The sequence below is a fragment of the Anarrhichthys ocellatus genome, unplaced genomic scaffold (assembly GCF_004355925.1).
Source record: "Anarrhichthys ocellatus isolate YVR2014 unplaced genomic scaffold, GSC_Weel_1.0 scaffold14, whole genome shotgun sequence".
Lineage (NCBI taxonomy): Eukaryota > Metazoa > Chordata > Actinopteri > Perciformes > Anarhichadidae > Anarrhichthys > Anarrhichthys ocellatus.
Genome location: NW_022280044.1, coordinates 1,347,007 through 1,368,480, shown reverse-complemented (window position 1 = coordinate 1,368,480; position 21,474 = coordinate 1,347,007). Strand labels below are relative to the sequence as shown.

The following is a 21,474-nucleotide window of genomic DNA, read 5'->3' as shown; positions in this document are numbered from 1 at the left end:
CACACACACACACACACACACACACACACACACACACACACACACACCTGTCCGGTACTGAGGAGGAGGTTGTGTAGGTGGACAGCGGGGTGGAGGAGAAGGAGGGAGTAGCTGCCTGGTTGGGGCTGACGTAGGCGTCTGGCCACGGGGAGCACTGAGGGGAGACACAGATATATAAATACACAATTAATCAGACTCACTGGGTCAATAAACACTGCAGGCCAACTCCCCAACAGATTAAAAAAAAGGTTGTGGAAAAATCAAGGGTGGATAAGGGAATTTAGCTTTGCACCGCCTCCATCCCACCTAATGTCAAATACATGGCATTAAAAAACGTCTCCTTCGCAGCAGCTGAGGGTCTACAAGCTTCAGGCTGCAGCCGGGTGTCTACAGGAGAGGGGGGGGGGGGCAGACTGTGGATGGAGTGATGGGGAGGAGAGGGGAGCAGGGTGCTTACACTGCCTCTCTTGGCCAAGGAGTCGCCACAGTCAGCGGGAAGTGTCCGCTTGCTGGACTTTTTCAGCTCGTAGTCACCCGCATCCTCTATGATGGGTTCAAGCCTCGTCTACATACAGACACACAGCAGAGGTTAGCCAGCCAGCGACCGACACACAAACACAACCAATAACCTGCGGGCAGTGTCAGTGTGGCATACAAAGTGTAGACAATTTAAAAACGTCAATAAATGCTTCTTTTTTTTTTTCTCCCCCCACCAATAAAAGCCGTGACAAAACCTGAGACACAGAAAACATTGTGATCTATAGTTAATGATAAAGACTTAACAGCCCAATCAAAGGTGTTTCTGCATGTTTTAACATTTTAGTCTGTTTTATTGTGGACCTGGGACCCCTCACCTGACAAAAAGACCACCTTTGCTTCTTGGGGGGGGGGGGGGGGGGGAAACCCAGCAGACTGTCTATTGTTTAGACCTCTACAAACTAAACTAGACCACGAGACGAGATGCGTCAGGATCCAGGTGATTTACCACCGAAGCTAAACAACTAACAGCACTCGGGGGGGGGGGGGGGGTTGCATCTTAACATTACTGCCAACCACTTTCCAAAGCATACCAGACAACAAACCCTCTGCCAAGCAGCCATTTGTTTCCGTTCATGTTGCTACAGAGCTAAATATATACACGCGAGGAGACTTCAAACCTGCGCTGGAGACAGGACGTCCACCACATCTGTCACTGTGACTGCTATGTCAAGTTGTATCATCATCACATTTTGATGCACTGCAGTTCAAGAGCAGACTGTGGTGGTTTATTGATGTGCCTATGAGAAGCTCCCCCATCTAACACCAGCAAACAGCATTTTACTTCAAGAGCTATATGCTGTAGGGAGGAGGGGGATAAAAGGAAGAAAACAATAAGAATAGCAAAGGAATAAAAAGGTATCGTGTGAATTTGGTAGCTCCTTTAAAAGGACTGCTGTTTGGTAGTTTTTTCTTTATTTCAATGGATTCATGTAATAGTTGGCAGAAGATGAATTGGCAACTAGTTCCAGTTTTTTTTAATACGTGAGGATTTACTTATTTTCTCCGTTTTAAAACATTGTAAATTGAATATACTTGAGTGTTTTCATTGACGTCACCCTGAGCCTGGAGAAATTAAGTCACAGCCCGACAACGGACAAGACGAAAAAAACGCATTCATACATGTTTGACAAGATGGTTGGCAGTGATGTAGAGCACCAGTATGGCCCTTCACCTAACACGTACATATATTTCACGTACTTGGGTGCATACATTTTAACATGGATGACCACCCAAATGAAAAATGTAAACTGGATGCCTGCTACTACTTCAGCCTAGTTTGTGCTAGGGCCGTGTATCTGTAAGGCTTGATGGTCCAGAGTAGCTGCATACTGACCTCTGACAGGATAGTGGTATCATAAGAAGGCTGGTACTTTTCCTTCTCTTGAGGTGTGCGTTTCTCCATCTTCTCCCGGTCTGTCTTTTGCTTACGGTCCGCCCCCTTTGGCTAAACAGGAAGTGGCGAAGAAGAGCAAGACGGATTTAATTTTGCTGTGAGTGCCGCCGCATGTTGGGGTGTAAAAACGCCCCCCCCCGATGAGAGAACGAGTGTGTACCTTAAAGACTTTGATTTGGCAGGAGGCAGAGTGGAGGTGCTCCGTGTACTCTCCTACGTCTCCCTGGGAGAACGTGTCAAACTGGATCCTGAAGGGGACGCCCTTCTCTCCTCCGTGCTTCCTGGGAGTGAACTCTGTGCTGATGCAGTGCACCTGCAGACAAGTAAGCACAAGTGAGACGGAAATATGTGCTTGAATTCAGTGGCTCTCCCAACAGATGGCACAAAAGAGAGCTGATGTGTATATGTGTGTGTGTGTGTGTGTGTGTGTTACCTGCACAAAAACAGAAGTTCTTTTGTTCATGTCCCACAGGAACTCTGCAGCGTTAAGCTGGGAGGGGTGAGTCTTCGGCTCCACAATGCCCACTGACATGGGGATATCTGTCTCACACACACACACACACACACACACACACACACACACACACACACACACACACACAGATATGTGAACTCCACATCAGACACACGGGACGGTTTAAAGTAAACATCTATCGCCAAGCTTCATTACCGATGTCAAGGAGACGGTCGCCAGGACGATTCCACTTCCAGCCCTCCAGCTGCTGGTGCTCTGTGTACTGCAGCCGGCGGTCATGAAACACCACACGCACGATGCTCTACACACAAACACGCGCACAGTGTTAGGTATGAAGTGTATTTGACGTAAGAAGTAAAATGTTTCCCCCCCCCCTCCAGCTGTGAGGATCCTCTCACCTTCACCATCTTGTTGGTGAGCTCCGGTAGCTCTTCTGGCTTCCTGTTGTCCAACATACGCACCTCGTAAGACTGGCCTGAGAGCGAGAGAGAGAGACAGACCACAAAATCAACGCTAAGAAAGAAATAGGAGGTGCGAAAAATGAGCGCTACTAAAAACGTAACTATTCCCTGTCCTTTAATGGTATCGTCAGAGAGGATAGTTTATTTTTGTTTGTTGTGTAATTTAGGTGGTTTATTGTTTTATTGCACATTATATGGTTTGACATCGTATGATCATAAAAGATTTAAATGTCTAAACAGAGGCAGCCTTTAATTGCAGAGCTTAAGATGAAGTTCTAGCTTTCCAATATATTGCTGTAAAGAAAAGCCCCTCTAGCTGTGTGATTTTGGGTTATCCCAAACAAAAGATGACAATTGGAGAGAAATCTTGGTCTCGGATTGTACAGTGAGACCGACAGTCTCCCGACAGCAGATTAAGAAAAAAAGTCAGCAATTCCCCACCCCATGACTCCTCCTCTTTAAAGATTCTGTGATGGATAGCACTGCCAGCACAAAGGCCAAACCTTGTTTATTGTTTTGCCATAGTTCTGAAATATGAGCGTGCTGCAGAAGGATGACGCAAGTTGATGCCACATCTCTTCTTGCGTGGGTTTTACTTTCATTCACATTGTGGAGCCAGTGTCCATCGCTCCACCCCATAGCAGTGTATTTGGTGTCAACATGGGCTGGGCACTTGTACGAGCAAAACACAAAAATATACTACAAATGTGAACATTCTTTGCACTAAAAAAAAAGAAAAAAAAAAAAAAAAAAAGGTAAGTATCACGTTGTTCTGCTTTGATTGTGGAAATGCCAACAAGGTTTTTACGTGAACACATCAGAGGTATTTTAACCAGGTTCACACCATCTCAATGTTGAGAACGACTCCCCTCTCCACCAAACCTACAAATTTAATCTTAACTACACAATAAGGTGACATACACTATATTATATACGTTCCAGTAAAGTGCATCCTGACCCAATGACATGGACGACCAGACCGTCTAATAACAGGCTTCTTTGCCGTTTGGAAAATGTTTTGCATCAGCAAACAAAAGACCTGAAGTGACATTTTTTTTGCTGCGCTAGCAATTCTGTATGTTTCCATAATTAGAAATTCCATTTTCATGGATGAATAAATTAAATCCTTATTTTTTCCATGAAAACGTGGCTCAATAATTGACAGCTTGTCTTGCAGTGAAGCATATAGAGACATAAGTCACATATGTCGCTCGTTAAAATTAGGAGGTTGCCAGCTCCTCCATTGACGTGAATCCCTATTTGTGCCATCAAATAAAGTAAATCTCCAAATCGGTGATGCTTAACAATAAAGTGAACGGTTTCATTTTACAGTAATTATACTGTATGTGCAATAAATCAATGTGTTAATTATTTATTGATATTAAATGATGGTTGTGTACCGCGTGTCTCCGATCCACACATCAAACACCAATAAAGTTTCTATGCACGGCTTGAGTTGAAAACAACTTTCTCCTGAGTGCCGGTATCGTGTGTCTCACCTTGGTTCAGGTATGTGAGCGTCTCGTCGTGCAGCTTGACAGCAGGCGAGGTGGCGGTGCACAGCACATACTGGAATGGGGTGTTTTTGGTCTCGCTTTCAGATGGAAGGCTGGAGTCCTCCTGCTTGAATATGGGCAGAGCCAGCACATCGCTGAGGGAGACAGAGGAAAGAGGAGAGAAACACAAAACAGGAAGTCAGCAGGGATGTGATGCAGCAATCATCATCATCAGGAAAGAACTACAGCTTCAAAGTGTTCCACGAACGGCATAACATACACAAAGTTTTAAGCTTTTATTGATGCTCCAATGCCATCCTGATGGCAACACAATCACTGTGACCTCACTTAAAGCAGAAGCTTTTCCCAAAAAAATACATCAAATTTGTTTGTGCCAACTGTTGCATGCTTCATTTTTGGCATGACAACACTTTACCTCCTCATAGCGTGGAATTATTAAATAGATGGGCTTATTTTAGAAGGAGTGATGAAGGCGCCCCATCGATCAGATGGCTCTCTGATTATATATGCATGAGGCCGCAGCAGGATTAATGAACAAAAACACCCAGAGATAGCCTGAGCTGCTGACACATACTATCTCTCACACTTGGCAGCCACTCTAGACAACCGACCCGTCCTCGGCTCACCCTGACAAATGCTGCAAGAGTTCAAACGGTGCACAGTGAACTGGAGCGTGTGTGTAGATCTCAGTGGCTGTGCAGAAAAGGAGTCCTATCCATGCAAACCATGTCATCTCATTACCTGGGGAACTTGTTTTTGGCAAGTCATGATGCTGCTCTGAACCCAAGCCAAACTTAAAATAAATAAAATTGACAATTTCAAGACATTCCTGCAGCACCTCGCTCCAAACAACAGACTCTTTCAAACAGCAGGCCTGATCGATCAAATCCCTTGCTGCTGTGTTTCTCTCTCTGCAGAGTTGGTGCCCAGATAGCACCAACCTGCTACCCAGGAAAACTACATCTGCTTCCTGAAATGGGAACTGGTTCCACTAAAAACACACAGACATTCTGTTCCTACCAGCTGCTGACTCCAAACATGCCCCACATCCCACAGATAGCACCACTCCTGAAGCTACGGACAACCACCGCACTCTTTGTTTTTCCACTAATTCACTTACGTACATGCAGCCCGCAGCTCGAGTGTTGGTGAACTACCTACAGTCGCGTCACAAAGACGCATGCAGGTCCTGGGGGCTTAAATGTCAACACCTCTCATAACCCATTACACAAGTCGGTGCACACAGACCAAGAGTTACTAATTGAACAGCTTTTCCAACAATGTCCCCTTTGATGCCAACACGGTCCTCCTTAAACCATTAAACCAAAGACAGATACAGGAAACATATCCATCCTCCACAGACACATTATCAACTAGTAGCCTAGTCAGAAGACGCCACATTTAGGGACAAATGTTGGAATCGCCTGAGAGACCAGAAACTGGTGGCGTGTGCTCCATTTGAGCATATTGACTCAGACTGTGTGCGGCTAGTAGAGCTGGTTAGAATGTGAAAACATTGTGTTCCAATAACATACCTGTACTGTCAATAGTGATACCAAAACAACTCCCTTTCAATGCCATAGTTTGAGTAATACAAACAAGAGTGACACGATGCTGCTGAGGAGGATTGTGTGACTGGATCAAAAACTCTAAAGCAGAAACTTAATGGTGAACCCTGTGGTGGGATTGGACTTGTTCAATGCTGAGAAATCTGAGCGAGCATTCAACTCTGTGTGGAGTCGTGTCAAGAGTTAGAATTGAATGCTTGGTCCGATTGATAGGTTTGTTTACGTATTCTTTGGCCAGATATTTACATAAATCAGTAAATTTTAAAAAGGTTCATGTTATTTAACAGTGATGCATTATGCAGTTTATATAAAGTAGTAGTGGATCATCAGTCTGAAATACCCATGGTCTCTTACACAATTACAAAATACTCCTTTTATTTCCAAAACGGATGGTTGGATGCATCTGCCGCTTCCACCTGAAGTCAATTACCTCTTTTAGAGCAAACATTACTAAAATCAGACCCATCACCGTGTACATAATGTCACAGCCTTTTGTTTACACACACCACTGATCTTTAGAAACAAAGCCATAGACCAGTTCTAGCAACTCTGCCAGTCTCAGGGGCCAAAACGAGGCTTTTTTCTGCAGACTTTTTCCGTGTTATCCTGACATGCACACCGAGTTTAGGCATCTCTTTGACAACACACATAACCTGAGCAACAACATGAACTGATACTATGCATTTGTCCCTCACAGTACAACACGTGTCCTTTTTCACTTTGGTGAGGTTGAGAGGAATTAATCTCTGTCCCTGATCGTGGCACCCTGCGATGACTGCCCTGCTCCAAATCCCAAAACAAAGAGAAGCCATCGCACTCAGTACAAAGGGAACAACACACACACACACACACACACACACACACACACACACACACACACAGGGATGATTGGGGGGGGTGTAATGTTAACACTTCCAGACAGTATAGTATGTTGTGCTCTCCATCGACCCACTAGCACTAACGTGTTAGAAAGGTGCGGTTTGTCATGTTGACTCCGGACTCTGACCTCATGCTGTAGGCTCCGGCCCCCAGTTCCTGTCCGATGCCGGACAGGCTGGCATCAAAGTCGTGCACCAGCCCCGACTCTATGCTGGCGTCGTCCATCTTCAGCACCCAGACCATCGGCCCCAGCTCCTTGTCCTCGGCTTCTACTCGGAGGGCCGCCAGCTTGCTTCAGGTACGAGGTCGTCGGCTAACGAGGAAGTGGACTCTGCAGCTTCTAGAGCGACTCCGTGAGAGGAAAGTTACGCTGCTAGCCCGTTAGCCGCTGCTGTGCAAGCTGGGCGAGCGAATCGGTAGCTTTCCACAGAGACTGGATGTATCGCCATATCTCCACTCGGGGGTTTAGGGCGGGGGTACCTTTTGACACACGACACGGTGCTCCACTGGTCTGTAAGCAACGATACGTTAAGGTCGACTCAGCTAGCAAACGTTAGTCGTGACTAAAGATGCGAGCTGGTTGTCAGCATGCTAACGTTAGCTAACAACTAGCTAGCTTTCACAAAAGGCAACAAGCTTACGCTGAATCCACGAGCCCCGTTGTTACACGAGCCTTCAAGCAATCTAAGCTAACGTCAGCCCAACAAAATGCAACAACCAGAAAACACGGGTTTTGTTTCAGTCCACACGGCTCATCCCACTCCGCACAGCTGTTGCTACCTAGCTAGCAGGCTAACTAGCATCAACTTCACTTTGCTTTCGAATCAATCGCGTGACCCTAAGAGCAGCTCTCCTCTGACGCTCCCTGTACCATCCCAACCCGCTCTCCTCTTCTCATAGCGATGCTGGAATCACCGCTAAGGCTCCCAGGCCTCGAGACGCAGTCCTTTAACCATCCAAAGTGCAGCGGTTGACACAAAACCAGGCATCAACATGGCTCCCTCAGCATACAGAAGAACCGTCGCTCCGTGAAGCCTCCCGCATCGCCGCTGCCACTGGACAGCCTTCCGGAAGGATGCAAGGGAGGCGATCAGCCAATCAGAGGCAGGCATTCTGTACCCAGCGCAGGGGAATTAGCCAATTAGAAACCTTGGAGCTTCCGTCATTGTGTCCAACTGTACTTGCGCGCTGCCTCCCAGAAAGTATAATAAATGCATTTACAATGTCAATATTGTAAACAAAAACAGAGACTTTGAAAGCAATACTGTAGATATATGCACCTAAATAGTTTTTAATTAACATTATGTTAATGATAGGTATATGTTAATGAATAGCTACTTTGGCAATAATATAATTACATCACCAACGTCATAAAGTAAATAAACATTTCACATTTAGGTTCATGAGGTTCGTACCGTGTATAACTGCTGCCGTCGTGTTCGGGGACTCTGAAGTTTTCAGTGTAAGGCTGCCAGAACAACATCGTGTTGTCCCAAACAGCTGTCACTACAGTACGTCTCACTCCCAAAAAAAAACAACAAAAAATACACAACTCAGCCCGGAACCGAGGAGGTTCAAACAGGAGCTCGTGTCTGTCTCATGTCAGTGCGACGGAGGAGTCTGCATTCACCGGTTGCAGGCGTGTTGTCTGGTCAATAATTATCCACCGGTCGGACCCTGGACGACATACTGGACGTGGCGCGCGGTCAAGTCTAATGGGTGGTAAAAATAAAAAAAAAAAAATTCCGAGGCAGGGTACACGCGCTATTTTTGCTCAATTGGGAAGACCCGCCTTAGGACTTTAATTACTGCCCCCCCCCCCCTCCCCTTATGTGACTTCTCACACAATTCAGGACATGGTTTACGCACAATAGTCAGGCTGAAGAGTAAAACACAGTCAAGACATAATGGAACAATACTTGCACCCATTTTAGTGATACATCATTAAATATATTATGTTACCGGATTGTTAGGCATTAATGTGAAAGCAGCGTGTTCTGTTGCAGCTGGTCGAGGTGGAGTTAGTTTGTAAGTTGGTTAATAAGTACTTTATATGTTGGGTACTTTATAACAGCGCGTTGTCCTTTATACACCGTTATGTATCTCTGAATTGTAGAAGTAGAAAGTAACATACAATGCACATGAACTGCATGTACTTTGGCAGTTGGGAGATGATTGCAGGCTGGCGCTGTTTCTGACATCCTCTTTAGCAGCTCCTCAGATTACAGCTTCGAGAACGGATGCATACATGACATTCTGCGCCGGTTTCAGCAATGGCTATGTTGCGTAAGACATAAACGTAATGTCATTCACAACATATGACTGGATAAGTCCAAACCACTTAACTGCTGTTCACGTTTTCCTTTTTATATCACAGTTCTCTGATCTACCAATTAATTAACAATCTTGAGTAAAAACAGGACAGGACAGGAGCTGTTAGACAGAAAAGTGATTATTCTCTGTGGTGAGGAATTTCTGCCTCTTTCTTTCTTGTGCGATAGTAAATTGAATGTTTGGGTTTAGTTGGGAAAACAAGTAATTTGAACAGGTTTAAGAGATTGTGATGGGAATATTTTAACAATTTCAGAAATTCTATGGACCAAATGATTGAGGAAAGCAATATAAAAAATACTGAAGTGTTCTTGTGATCCCTCAAAGGTTAGAGACACAAGTTATGAGCAGTTTAACCAAAGAGGCTTTTTTCTTTGTTAGAGTTTCATTTTAAGGGTTTTTAGATGCAAGGAGGAAAAAAGTATTCAGTGTTTTACAATAACAAAACACAAAAACATACAAAAAAAGTTGTGCAACAGATCTGTTCTTTCAGTATTATCCCTTTAATCACCAGCTGTGATATGAGAGAAGAGTTCAGGATCTCTTGGTTTAAAAAGGTACAGCTGGATCTTTAGAAGATATACTGAAGAGGGTTCATCACTGATCCTGGGTCAGTAAAACACAGACAAATAGTTTACAACCAAAATGAGTCAATGAATTAGTAAGTAAATATGTGTTAAATATATATATATATATCTCTATCCCTTTTGTCACTAACATTTCTATCCACCCTTTCACCACTACAAAAAGCAGAAGAGGCAGGGCTCATGATCTGTACAAGTTCTTTATTGTAATGTAAGCACAGCTTTGTAAATGCACGGAGGAAACACAACAGTGAAACTAGAATGTTACAAGAGCAAGGAAAGAAAGACACAATGAAGAGAAGAGAAAAGGGTGACACGACGAGTTGTTTTCAGAGCTGTAAATAATACATTTCTACAAATTTCTCAGCAGAGAAAAAAATAGGTGTGTGAGAGAGAGAGAGAGAGACTACAGCTAGCGCAACAGAGAGAGAGAGAGAAAAACAAGGATGGGCACAGGTGCGAACCCCCCCTCTGGGGAACTCTCCTAAATTACAGTTATTGGATATTCCATTTTAATATCATGTAGAGATACATATCCACTATGTGATAATAAGCCATGTCCCGTCATACTTCATGTAGTAAGCAGCACGCACTCATCTTCCTCTCCATGTTGCCCAAAAACAGAGTGAACCAAGAAGAGCCGGGAGAAACGGAGGACACCATGAATTCTTCTGAAAGGGGCGGACATTGTTCACCATTAATTTAAAACCCCAAGTCACACTATTATGACTGTCGATCGAACTCCAAATAAAACCTTTTTTTCCCTTAAATTTAGTCTCATGCATAGCCAAGCACAAAACACCTCCTATACTTTGGAATCAACCCATGTACTGTCTCTTCTACGAGCAGGCGTGACCCGCTGTGACTCACGTCAGTGCTGCGCACGGTTCGCTGGTCGTACCTTTTAGGCTAATCAGCACCTTTTTGAAAGAGAGAAAATGTGTGTGTTTGTGTGTGTGTGTGTGTGTGAGAGAGAGAAAACTCCAGACATTTAAAAACCGCTGCGGTAAAACCTCATCGCGTAAAATAAATCCAAACTATGACACAACGTACATTTACATTCCCGTCTACCTGGCCCCAGTTACTCACTGTTCAAGAAAGACACAAGACGGCACCATTCATTCGTCTCAGCACTGTTCTATGAACCGGACCTTCAAAATGAGAACCACGCAGACACACTTCCTGTTGACATCAAGATGTTATGCAGAGGGGAAACTGTAGTGTTCGGGATGGAGGACGGACATTTCATATCTTCATCCTTGAGTGGTTAGTGACGAACCTGGGTGTGACTGAATGTGTGTTGTCTGTTTGTATTTAAGGGTTCTGCTCAGTCTGAGAGCAGGGTGGATCCACAGCGAGGGTCAGAAGAACTACAGCACTCCTCTCTTCTGCAGCGCAACTCCAATCTTGTAGTGGGGCAGGAAATGTATGAGGATTGTGTGTGTGTGTGTGTGTGTGTGCTGGCCAGAGTGCAGGGAAGGTGTGGTTGTAAGCAGGTTGCTCCGGTGAAAGAGTGTTAGGATGTCTGTTTTGTTCTCGGTCTGTGTGGGTGTGAGTTCATGAACTGATGTTGATGTTCGGTGGGCAGAGTTGCAGTTCTGTGGGAGTGCGCCGTGTCTCCTATAGGCCCTCAGACGGAGGTTCACCGCCGCTCGAGCCAGACTGGGCGCGCTTGATGTACAGATTCAACAGCTTCAGCTGCGAACAGAAAAACAGACGAGAGGATAGATGTGAAGAAGTCTGCCTCTAGAGGTTGAAAGGAAGTCATAACATGGTGAAAATCTGGATCGCATGCAACAAAAGAGCGCACTGGTCTCTATCTAGAACACCGAAAAGGTGTTTACTTCAAAAGTGTCTCAAGGTGCCTGATTTCAACCTGTCACAGACCTCATAACTTGGCGTGTGAAGACATAAGGACCTTGCACGGTAACACGGATGAGAAACTACTCATCTTAAGCCAGCTGGCTTGTGCTTCGTCCTTGTCTCAGATGCTGACGGGTCAGGTTACCTTGCTGCTGGAGAGTTGGTTGAGGTGCGGTTTGAGGTCCTCTCCGATCACTGCATAAATGGCCACCAAGCAGAACACACAGGCTTTCCTTACACTGCTCTCAGAGTTGTCGTAACCCTGTTCAAGCAGATACAATAGATTACAAACCTGCAAGACACTTTGGTGAAAACAAAGGAGTCCGCTAAAGTATTCATGTATGAGTGTGTGTGTGTGGGTGGGGTTTGAGGACGGGAGGTGCATTAGTTTTACCAACATAAAAACAACAATTCCTCTAACTTTTAATAAATAATAAGCCCACTATTATACTTCGAATAGCGCTAGATCATGATGTTCAGCATCAAAACTAAACTATGCCTGTATGTGTGCTACCTGTATGAGTCCTGGCACTATCTCAGGCAAGAGGCTCATCAGGCCCTCGCGGGGAACCCTCTCCACTACTTTGGTCTGCATCTTGATGGCAGCCAGGTTGACGGGGTAGTCGGCTGACTGGATGATGGGACACAACACCTTGACACACTGGTCTGGACTGATGGACAATGCCAACATGGCTGCCGTCTCCTCCGCTGCTCGTACCACCTGCGGGAACACAAAAAGTTATTTGCTATCCCTTTATCAACAAAAGAATAACTTTTGCACGCTCTCTGAAGTCCTCATGATTTAAAACAAAACGTACCTCCTTGTGGGGGTCTTTGTGAGCCTCCAGGGCCTTCATGATGGTGAGCTCTGCGTAGTTTTTGAACCTCGAGGGCTGCTTGCTGAGAATCTCCCTCAGCACCCGCAGAGCCAGTGTTCGGATCACATGCTGGGAGAATTACAAGGATGTCAGTTTAAAGGAAAGAAGTTGAAGTTGGCCTGTTTGCACATGTGTCATCACAGAAAAAGGAAGCCGGCGTGTGTACCTCTCTGTCGCTCATCGTTTCCATTAGGAGCAGCAGGATGGTCTTGAAATGTTCGTCCCACACCTGCAGGGTGTTCTCGCGGATCAGCTTCAGCAGATCGCACAGCGCTGCCTTCCTCTCCTCAATGCGCTCGTTGTGATTGGACAGCTCTTTCAGCAGCTCGGCCACCAGCTCCGACTGGTCCAGGCTGCTGTCTGTTAAGAGACAATAGACGAGAAAAACACAAAACAAACATGGGACAGTTATCATACCGTTTGTTTTGAGTGGTGCAGTGCGTGTGTGTTGGTCTGTCACAATGTGTTCCTGTACCATCTGTGAGATGCTCGGAGTCGTCCATGCTGGAGTCTTTGCGGCTGTGTTTGAAGGGAGAGTCTGAGAAGTGCTCGCGGGCCCCTCGGGGGCTGGAGGAGAGCAGGGGGGTGTTGAGGAGGGACGTCTTGTTGTCCAGAGCCATGCGGCCTCCGCCGTCCACAAAGTCTGTCCCGCTGTCCCCCTGTGGAGATGAAATAAAAACCGTTCAACATCGTCACTGCAGTCAAACATTGTTTGCTTTTCCTGACTGCTGCACAAAAAGGGAGGCAGCACTGACAAGTTATATTCACTAAAGAAAGTAAAAAAAGATGTATTCCTCTGAATCACATGACCAGGAACATTTGGGTGATATTTACTTTTATGAAAGCATGCAGTTCTCTGGATGAGATTAAGAGGCCGACCTGAGAAGGCTGACTTGGGTGGGACCACCCACTGAGAACTGGTGCATGGGTGAAGAGGTTCAAGGCGCTCTTATTTCTGTGTATATTTACACTCAAAGCCACGGTCTGAGTGGTGGTTTGAGGAGTCAGGTGTGCTGTGTTTGGCAGGCTGATGACATGTGGGCTGGTTAGATTTCAGATGCATGTCACGGGGAGAATGTCAGGGGGTCACACCTCTGTACTACAGTACACCGTGTCCTTTAGAGGAGCAGGGGTGGCTGAGGGTCTGCAGAAAGAGCTGACGCGACGTCTGAAGTCATAAATTTGGACTGAACACCACTTGTCAAGTATTAAAGGGGAGGTTATTGTTGATCACTGGGATCATAACAGATAACACACATGATTTTTATCAGAGGTTTAAGTTCACGGCCTTCAGTCTCAAACACTTGATGTAGGTCTCAGTTCCCACACTGCAGGGGGGAGTGGTGGAACAGATCACATTTCAGGGACAGACATAGTTAATGTAGCTGGCTATGGTTGTGCGTCTGTGTGTGTGTGCGTCTGTGCTTACACCTTTGCAAGTCTTGGAAAACATGTTGCAAGGCTCAACAAGACATGGATCAGAACCCATTACTGTTTAAGTACCAAGTGAGTTATGCCTGTAGCTTTGCACGCATAGCGAAAAACGATCACGCATCCAAAGTTAACATGGAATACTTTGTCAAATCTCGTTTCCATATCGGTTGATCAGAATTAAGCAGCTTAAAAAAGTAAGAAAAAAATAGTTTTGCTACTGTGCCTAAAAAAGGCATCATTCTGACAGTAGTGTCAAACTAAAATCAAAAAAACACGTCATAAACAGACGTTTAATTGCGATGGCAACACTGAGCAACTTTATTGATTAATCAACTTATATTTCGGCCAGCAACTCTGCATGACGCCCCCTGTTGCACAACACTACACGAAATGTTGCCCACAACAGGGAATCAAAGTTAATTGTATTTCTGAAGAATGCAGGAACTGATGAACATTAAAATGCATTCAAATTATTTTTTCTCTAACATTTCATTTGCATTCTGCTTCAGTTCCAACAGAAAATACTGTCTGATTGCAGCGGTTGGCTCCTTTAGAGAAGATGAAGTGTGAAACTAGCTTTGTTGTGTTTCATGAAGGAATTCCTAAAAGTTGGCAGTCCAGTCGTTTTTAAGCCTCCTCTTCAACACCACTTCTGCTTGCAAATCTTGGCTGCTGCGCTTCACACAAACCTCTGTAAATGTTTCACATTTGTTTTCACTCAAAGTTGTGTCATCATCCAAAAATGTCACGCTATGTCAAATTGTACTTAAACAAAAAGGCGTTGCCAAGAATTACAGAACAGTACAGTTCCAGAGGCTCCGTGTCAGTCCGGACACTGATGTAGACTTGCATCAACACATTCATCACAGCATCCCCCGGTCTGCTCTCCTCACCTCGTCTCCCTCCCGGCGGTGGAGCGGTTCATTCATGTCCTCTTGGCTGCGGACGCTGAAGTTCTGGATCGCCTCAGTGACACCTTTCAGTGAGCTGTAGATGTCCTCTGAGTTCATGTTCTCTGTGTCGTAGTCAAATGCACTGCAAATGAAAGAAAAGGGACACTGAGCCAGGGCTGCAGCTGAAGTGAGTCTTCAAACTGTTTTACTCCACGTATGAAACATACTTCAAAATTGTGACAAAATTGACATTAAAACAACAAAAACTGTACTGATCATATAAACCCAAGGAGAAAAAGAGGCAGTAGGTGTGTCGTGATGTTTAATAAATGAAATATTGATATGTTGATAATGCACATTTGATTTTGTGTAAATAATCCAGAGCCTTTTAAATCAGACTCTCCACCTCCCTGCACTCGAAGGTTGAGTGTAATTCATTCGCCAAAAAGAGACAAAACGCACAATAAACAAAGCTAGAGATAAATTTGACTGACTGACTTGAAAAAATGTCTAAGTATTGCGATAATATTGTTATCTGGATATTATTTAGGCCACGACAATGGTAACGTGATATTTCCGGCCCACTGAGCCACACCGACTAATGTTGTCTCATCTATACGCACATCTGTAGACTTTACTCTCGTCTCCTGAGTACACGTTGTCCTGTGTTCATGCTAATATGTCAACTATTGTTAGATGTTCCAAGTGTGAGTGCGCATTACCTTGGCGAGGGGGTGTTCTGGGAGGTGTTGGTGGGGGAGGTGACCGGGCTGGACCAGCTAGCTGGAGAGCGGGGGGTGTGGCGCGTCAGAGGGCTGCCCATTGTTGCCTGAGGAAGTGACAAAGAACACACAAGTTAAGTTCAGTTAGAAAAGAAGTCTGCGATTAATGCAGCAGTGTAATGATTCACAACCGCAGCATACCGCGTGCCTCTGAAACACTCCCTTCGTTACCTGTGCAGCGTTGCCAGTGTTCTTCAGATAGTTTTGAAGCAGCTTGGTTGCTCCGTCCTGGAAGGTTTTGGGCAGAGCTGCCAGCAGCATGGTGAACTCTGGAGTGTTGAGCTGGAACAGTGAGATCAACACCGACTGGGCCGCCTGTAGCACAAAACATACATCCATCCATCCCGGTCAGAAAGGGTTGGAATCGCTATCGTTAGCTAATCAAGTGACAGTAGTTCTTTCCAACATCATGAGAATTAACTGTGGGAATAATGTTTTGAGCTGGTGGAGGGTTTGTATGTCAGCACCTTTCTGACGTCAGAGCTCTTGGGTTCAGTCGTCCACGTGATGATGCGGGAGATGGCAAGCCGAGTCTCACTGGAGTTCACAAAGTCTGGAGCTTCCATCTGTATCGTCAGCGTGTCGATATACTTCAAAATGGCCACCTTCACCTGTAATACACAAATGTGCAGATATAGGACTCATTAGTAAGTTGAGTGATAACAAAAATACTGCATGGCCAACATTCACCTGCAAAAACACAAATACAGTAATAACAAAACTACAAAACACACACACACACACACACACACACACACACACGACCACCAATGTTCACAGACAACATGTACAACCGCAGCAGATTGTGCATCTCTTGCAGGTCTGAAAATCAAATGATCTGATGAATCAGTGAGAGAAGAGCAAACGACAGTCATGGCCATGCTTTATCACAAATCAATCAAAAAGAAAAGCGATGACAAAAACAAAGGAACCAATCAAAGCAAACATTCAGCTCAGGCTCCGAAGCGCCACAACAACCGACTCCTGCCCTGATTTCCTTCCATCTCTTCCCATATGGACCAGAGACTTCCTCCAAATCACTTAGCAGCATTTGCGCGCGCCCATATAATTGCTCCCCCCGGAGCGCACTGACCTGGGAGGACTGGCTCCAGGCTGCGGCCTGCTCGTCTAGAGAGCAGGCGTGGCGCCGCGCTCTGGGGGGGAACAATCTAACCCCGGACCCTCCCCTGCCTCGCCCGCAACACGAGCTCCGTACGGGCTTCAGAGAGAAAGAGGAGAATCACCGCGTCAATCAACGGAGAGAGAAAGGGGGAGACGAGGACAGGGGCAGACAAGAGAGGAAGAGGGAGCAGAGGGAGGGAGGGAGGGAGGGAGGGTGCAGAGAGTTTAAGAGGAGTAAAAAGATTGGAAAGTAGGGTTGGGCGGTATTTAAATTTGATGATATTATTCTGAAAAATCTGTAATATACAATTTAATCGTTCAGGCCACATGATGGCAGCCAAGAGCTGTGATGCCTTGTTAATTAATAAAAAACAGTTTATGAAGCTTCATGCAACAGTTTGTAAGATGGATAATGACTGAACAATATATTAGGATCCTTATAATGAGAGTATACTTGTCAGCGTTGAAAGGAAAGTACATGACTTGATCATGCAGTATGTTTAGGGTGGGTTCGGCTTTTCTATTGTGTGATGTTGAGATCTTTTCCTGAAAATTCAATTGAGAAAACTGCTTTCAGAAAAAATAAGCAGATCCAATCCAGTGAATTGCATATCAGAAAAATCCAAGTACTTCATCACGATTGCAAAAATCCCACTGATCACCCACAGACATATTTCTACTGTCTCACAGTACATGTCGTCATATTGCCCTCTCCTAGTCTGTGATGTGAGCTGTGAGGTCCCGCTATGAGCCAACAGACTGAGAACAATGTTTCATGACTATCAAGAGTTTCCTCAGGCCTCAGAGTAGCTCCACAATCCAAAACTGTGCTTCAAGTGGCCACTTCTTCTCACTGCATCAGATTTGTGACTACAAAAACAACAGCAATAATAAAAAGCAACAGCAAGCTATCTCTTAAATGAAAAAATAAAAAAGGTAGGGATGAAGGGGTAAGGAGAGCGAGGAGGAGGGATAAAGTAGCAAAGCTTGAGTCGAAGGTAAGTAGTGTGTGTGTGTGTGTGTGTGTGTGTGTGTGTGGGGGGGGGGGGGGGGGGGGTGATACTGGTTAGTGAAGAGGAAAGTACGGGAGCATGAACAAGAAGTTAGAGGAGGAAAGCTTGAAGGGAGCGTCCACACTGTAGCAGAGCAGCAAGCCAGATCAATCGCTGTCCAATCACAGCCCAGGATTCAGGGATTTGGGCAGGCATGAGGTCACATCAGTGCAGCCCCCCCCACACACTCAGGCCTTCAGACACTTCGCTCTCTTTCTCTCTCTCACACACACACACACACACACACACACACACACACACACACACACACACAATTTACCTTGAGGTTGGGCGTCTGTGTCTGGTCCACAGTAAACCTCATGAGAATAGTGAACTGGAGGTCGTTGGGGAAAGACTCTCTGTCAGAGGAAAAAACACATCTCATGAGTAAAAGGATGAATTACTGTGAATACAAAGTCAGAGTAAACAATGATTTGTGTGTAAAAACACAAGACAGAGAAGACAGCAAGTATATGAGATACTGCCCGACAAGATGTCCATTACATAAGGGATAATAATCAGTGAGTAATTATTGCAAAATGAACCCCGACAGGGTGAGCAGATCCCTAAAGCATCCCATCTGGGTTCATTTCACAATGATTGTTTAATCCGTTACGACAGGGAGGCCAGTGTGTGTCAGAGGTTGCCTCTTGAGTCCATTAATTCCTGATTATGGACACCTCGAGGGGCATTATGCTGCTTATACCACGCTCACTTAGCAAAGGAAAGATTAAAACCATTCTTTTCTTTTCTTTTCTTGCCACTCGTGTGTTAAAGTCGCCATCCTGTGGTGTTCAGAGGAACTAACGCAACACTCAGCGTTGTAAATAACTTATTCTGATTCTGTTGTAGCCAGTGCATTAACTAATTAGTAAGTGTCCGTTATCAGACATTAACGGCCACCTTGCAGCCAATCAGAATCGAGTATTCACCCCGACCATGGTATAAGTAACAAATAACATAAGCACAAACTATAGGCATACTATTCCCAAAGGTTTGGATACTTATGTCACCCATGGGTGAAGAACTTACATGCCCTAATGTCTGTACTGTGATAGTGTGCCACCCACCGTGTGACATCCAGGGCTCTCTGTACTTTGGCCTGTACGGAGCCCAGCAGGTCTGCTCCCATCTTCTTCAGCAGCTGTGTGAGCAGGACGAACAGCCAGTCCTGCAGATCTTCCTTGTGGACCAGGATGAAATCCACCAGTGTCTCCAGGAACATGCTGAACACCTAAACACACACACACACACACACACACACACACACACACAGTTTAGGTCACGCGGGGACTCGGGTCACTCGACAATTCACGTTTCACACGCACATGCATGCATACAAGTAGTCCTGCATTTACAGTGTTATTACAGGATACAGGGAGGTTATGCTGGAGTATCATGTGAGAGTAGCATTAGTTCCCATTGTGAAGTTAGTGGTTATTCACTCGTTATTGCAGCAGCACACTTTGATTCCCAATGACCAATTAAACTTAAATAATCAAATGAATATTAATAATATTAGAAAACAACCTAACATGAGACAGTTAATTACTTAAGAAGTAACCAATCAGACTGTGTGGTCACCATCTCTACATGCCGGTGGATGATTTCAGCAGGAAAGTGTAGTTCCAAGCAACCTTATGTGAGGTAGGTTAGTGAGTGAGGTCTCCATCCAAACACACATGTAAATACAGTAACACTGATTGGCCGAACTTACTCTCTACAGAGAGTTCCGGAGTGAAGTGGCATGGGGGGGGGAGAGAGAGACACACATCTGTTAGCATCCTGACAAAGAACACCTGAATGAACTCAGCGTCCGTGTGCACGCTATAAAACTCCACTTTCTGTTCCAACATTTGCAAAAATGGAAAGAGAGTCAAATAAATAAGAGCAACAACGTCCATTAAAACGTAAAGGGATGTTTTGTGCACTCTAGGAAAGAACTGAGAGAGACGTTGATAAACATGGGAGATGAGAAAGAAGAAGTGAGGATGGTGTGGGATGGACAGATGGAGGCAGGAGAGGGATCCAGGGTGAGATGCAGTACCTTGAAGGAGGCTGAGCTTATACCGGATTCTGCCGTGCCGTACACTCTGCCGGAATCTCGCTGAAATTCATCAAATCGTCAATCGTCAAACGAGGGGGGAAGGGGCTCACACACCTTACGACATGTGTGAGACAACGGGCACTCAAAAAAAAAAAAAAAAAAAAAGGCCGAAAGGAAAGTGGCAATGTTAGAGAGGACCGAAACGCAGCTGGTTAGTCAGAGAGAGGAGCTGGCAGCCCAAAAATATGCGCTTATATTTAAGTGTGTCTGAGCGCGTGCGGTCAGTGTCGTCGCTTCAGATTGCAGCGGGGGAGGGGGCAAACAGAGGGAGCACCAGTGAACACTGTGAGCACAGCCGGTGGATCGGCTGCAGTGACAGAGCAATCCCACAGGACGGCGGAGAGGTGTGAGGTCACACGTAAACTCAGGCGTGGCATGCCGTTAGATGACAGTCCATTGCACACTCTGCATGCCCGTGATTATGTCCGAGTGTGAATATCCATGCGAGTGTACAACTGATAGTATAGTTTGACCCGTTTATCTTCTTTATCTCTAAACTTATTAAAAAACAGAACGATTTAACATCTGTGAGTGTTGAAATGTGTGTGTGTGTGTTAACAAATCGGTCCTTTGTGTTTGTTTTGGCAGAATCCGGTACAGTGAAGGTTGGTGGGGATAAAAAAATAAAAGTGGGTGAATGATGAATCTATTTGAGATGATATCGTGAATGAGTGAGCGCTGTGCGTCTTTGGGTGAGTACTTGCGCCGTATGCACTCATACCTTACTGTGAGGGTCTGCAAACATCCGGGTGAAGATTTCACACAGCCTCTTCAACTCTACCCGACTGCAGATCAAAAACAAAACGGTTAGAATAAAATCAACAATCGAGTTGATCTTTGAGAACGCAACTGCCTGCTCTGTGGCTGACCTGAGGGTGCGTTGGTTCTTCAGCAGCGCCTGCAAGCCCATAAGCCCCTCCTTCCTCTCCGACCAGTTGGCACTGGCACAGCGGTTCAGCACCTGGCAAGAACCACAGAGACCTGTTCAGACTTCTATACAGGCACAGAGGAAGTAATGCGATTAAGAAATGCTGAGCCTGACACAGAAGAGTCATGGCTTTCCAATTGTTGCACTCATTTCCTCAGTTGTGGGTCTAAAAAGTGTCTTTTTGTTGTTTGGCCTAATGACTATATTTATGGCTGCTGTTGCCGCCAACCTCAGCTACGTCTTCCGTCTGTCTCATGTATGTGGGGATGGCTCCTCCGTTCCTGGAGCTGTAGGACCTCTCCGAGCAGGCGCTGGATGCATCGCTGTTGGCGTCGTCGTCAGAGTACATGCCGTAGTTTTCGTACCGCCGCCGTGCTGGCTTCTTCTGCGGGTGGAGGACAGAAATCCAGAGGAGATGAAATTAAGCTGAAAATGAAGACAGAAGTAATAACAGGCACAGGCAGAAAACATGCACTCACACACCTGTTTTCATAGAGCACAAACACAGCTAAACACACACACACACACACGGGTAAGAGGCAGGAGAAGAAGCTGACCTTGGACCGGATGTCTCCCAACAGCTGATAGCATTAAACAGAGGTAGAAACAGGGGTTAGTTAACACACACACACACACACACACACACACACACACACACACACACACA

General features: G+C 45.5%; 2 protein-coding genes across 36 annotated transcripts in view; both read right to left on the bottom strand.

The window, feature by feature from the left end:
• The window catches only part of ubp1 (upstream binding protein 1), an 11,410-nt gene extending 3,422 nt beyond the window's left edge, over nt 1-7,988 (bottom strand). The window contains exons 1-9 of one of the 3 annotated variants that reach the window (XM_031854027.1): nt 6,961-7,988; nt 4,369-4,520; nt 2,807-2,883; nt 2,604-2,709; nt 2,367-2,473; nt 2,094-2,246; nt 1,874-1,984; nt 458-565; nt 48-154 (exon numbers count right to left, since the gene is read on the bottom strand). In XM_031854027.1, the coding sequence (XP_031709887.1) occupies nt 48-154; nt 458-565; nt 1,874-1,984; nt 2,094-2,246; nt 2,367-2,473; nt 2,604-2,709; nt 2,807-2,883; nt 4,369-4,520; nt 6,961-7,076 (1,037 nt within the window). In that variant the 5' untranslated portion in view covers nt 7,077-7,988. The remainder of the gene's footprint in view (nt 1-47; nt 155-457; nt 566-1,873; nt 1,985-2,093; nt 2,247-2,366; nt 2,474-2,603; nt 2,710-2,806; nt 2,884-4,368; nt 4,521-6,960) is intronic. The other 2 variants (XM_031854026.1, XM_031854028.1) reach the window with 2 other exon arrangements.
• A 1,941-nt stretch (nt 7,989-9,929) lies between these two features.
• clasp2 (cytoplasmic linker associated protein 2) overlaps nt 9,930-21,474 on the bottom strand; it is a 51,686-nt gene continuing 40,141 nt past the window's right edge. For 15 of the 33 annotated variants that reach the window (XM_031853991.1, XM_031853997.1, XM_031853993.1 and 12 more), the window contains 18 exons: nt 21,365-21,388; nt 21,037-21,192; nt 20,749-20,840; nt 20,601-20,664; nt 19,820-19,879; nt 19,490-19,492; nt 18,843-19,006; nt 18,053-18,131; nt 16,066-16,209; nt 15,770-15,913; nt 15,539-15,645; nt 14,817-14,958; nt 12,965-13,148; nt 12,656-12,849; nt 12,430-12,558; nt 12,126-12,332; nt 11,757-11,873; nt 9,930-11,446 (listed from right to left, as the gene is read on the bottom strand). In XM_031853991.1, coding sequence (XP_031709851.1) covers nt 11,369-11,446; nt 11,757-11,873; nt 12,126-12,332; nt 12,430-12,558; nt 12,656-12,849; nt 12,965-13,148; nt 14,817-14,958; nt 15,539-15,645; nt 15,770-15,913; nt 16,066-16,209; nt 18,053-18,131; nt 18,843-19,006; nt 19,490-19,492; nt 19,820-19,879; nt 20,601-20,664; nt 20,749-20,840; nt 21,037-21,192; nt 21,365-21,388 — 2,088 coding nt within the window. In that variant the 3' untranslated portion in view covers nt 9,930-11,368. The remainder of the gene's footprint in view (nt 11,447-11,756; nt 11,874-12,125; nt 12,333-12,429; nt 12,559-12,655; nt 12,850-12,964; nt 13,149-14,816; nt 14,959-15,538; nt 15,646-15,769; nt 15,914-16,065; nt 16,210-18,052; nt 18,132-18,842; nt 19,007-19,489; nt 19,493-19,819; nt 19,880-20,600; nt 20,665-20,748; nt 20,841-21,036; nt 21,193-21,364; nt 21,389-21,474) is intronic. The other 18 variants (XM_031854007.1, XM_031854019.1, XM_031854020.1 and 15 more) reach the window with 8 other exon arrangements.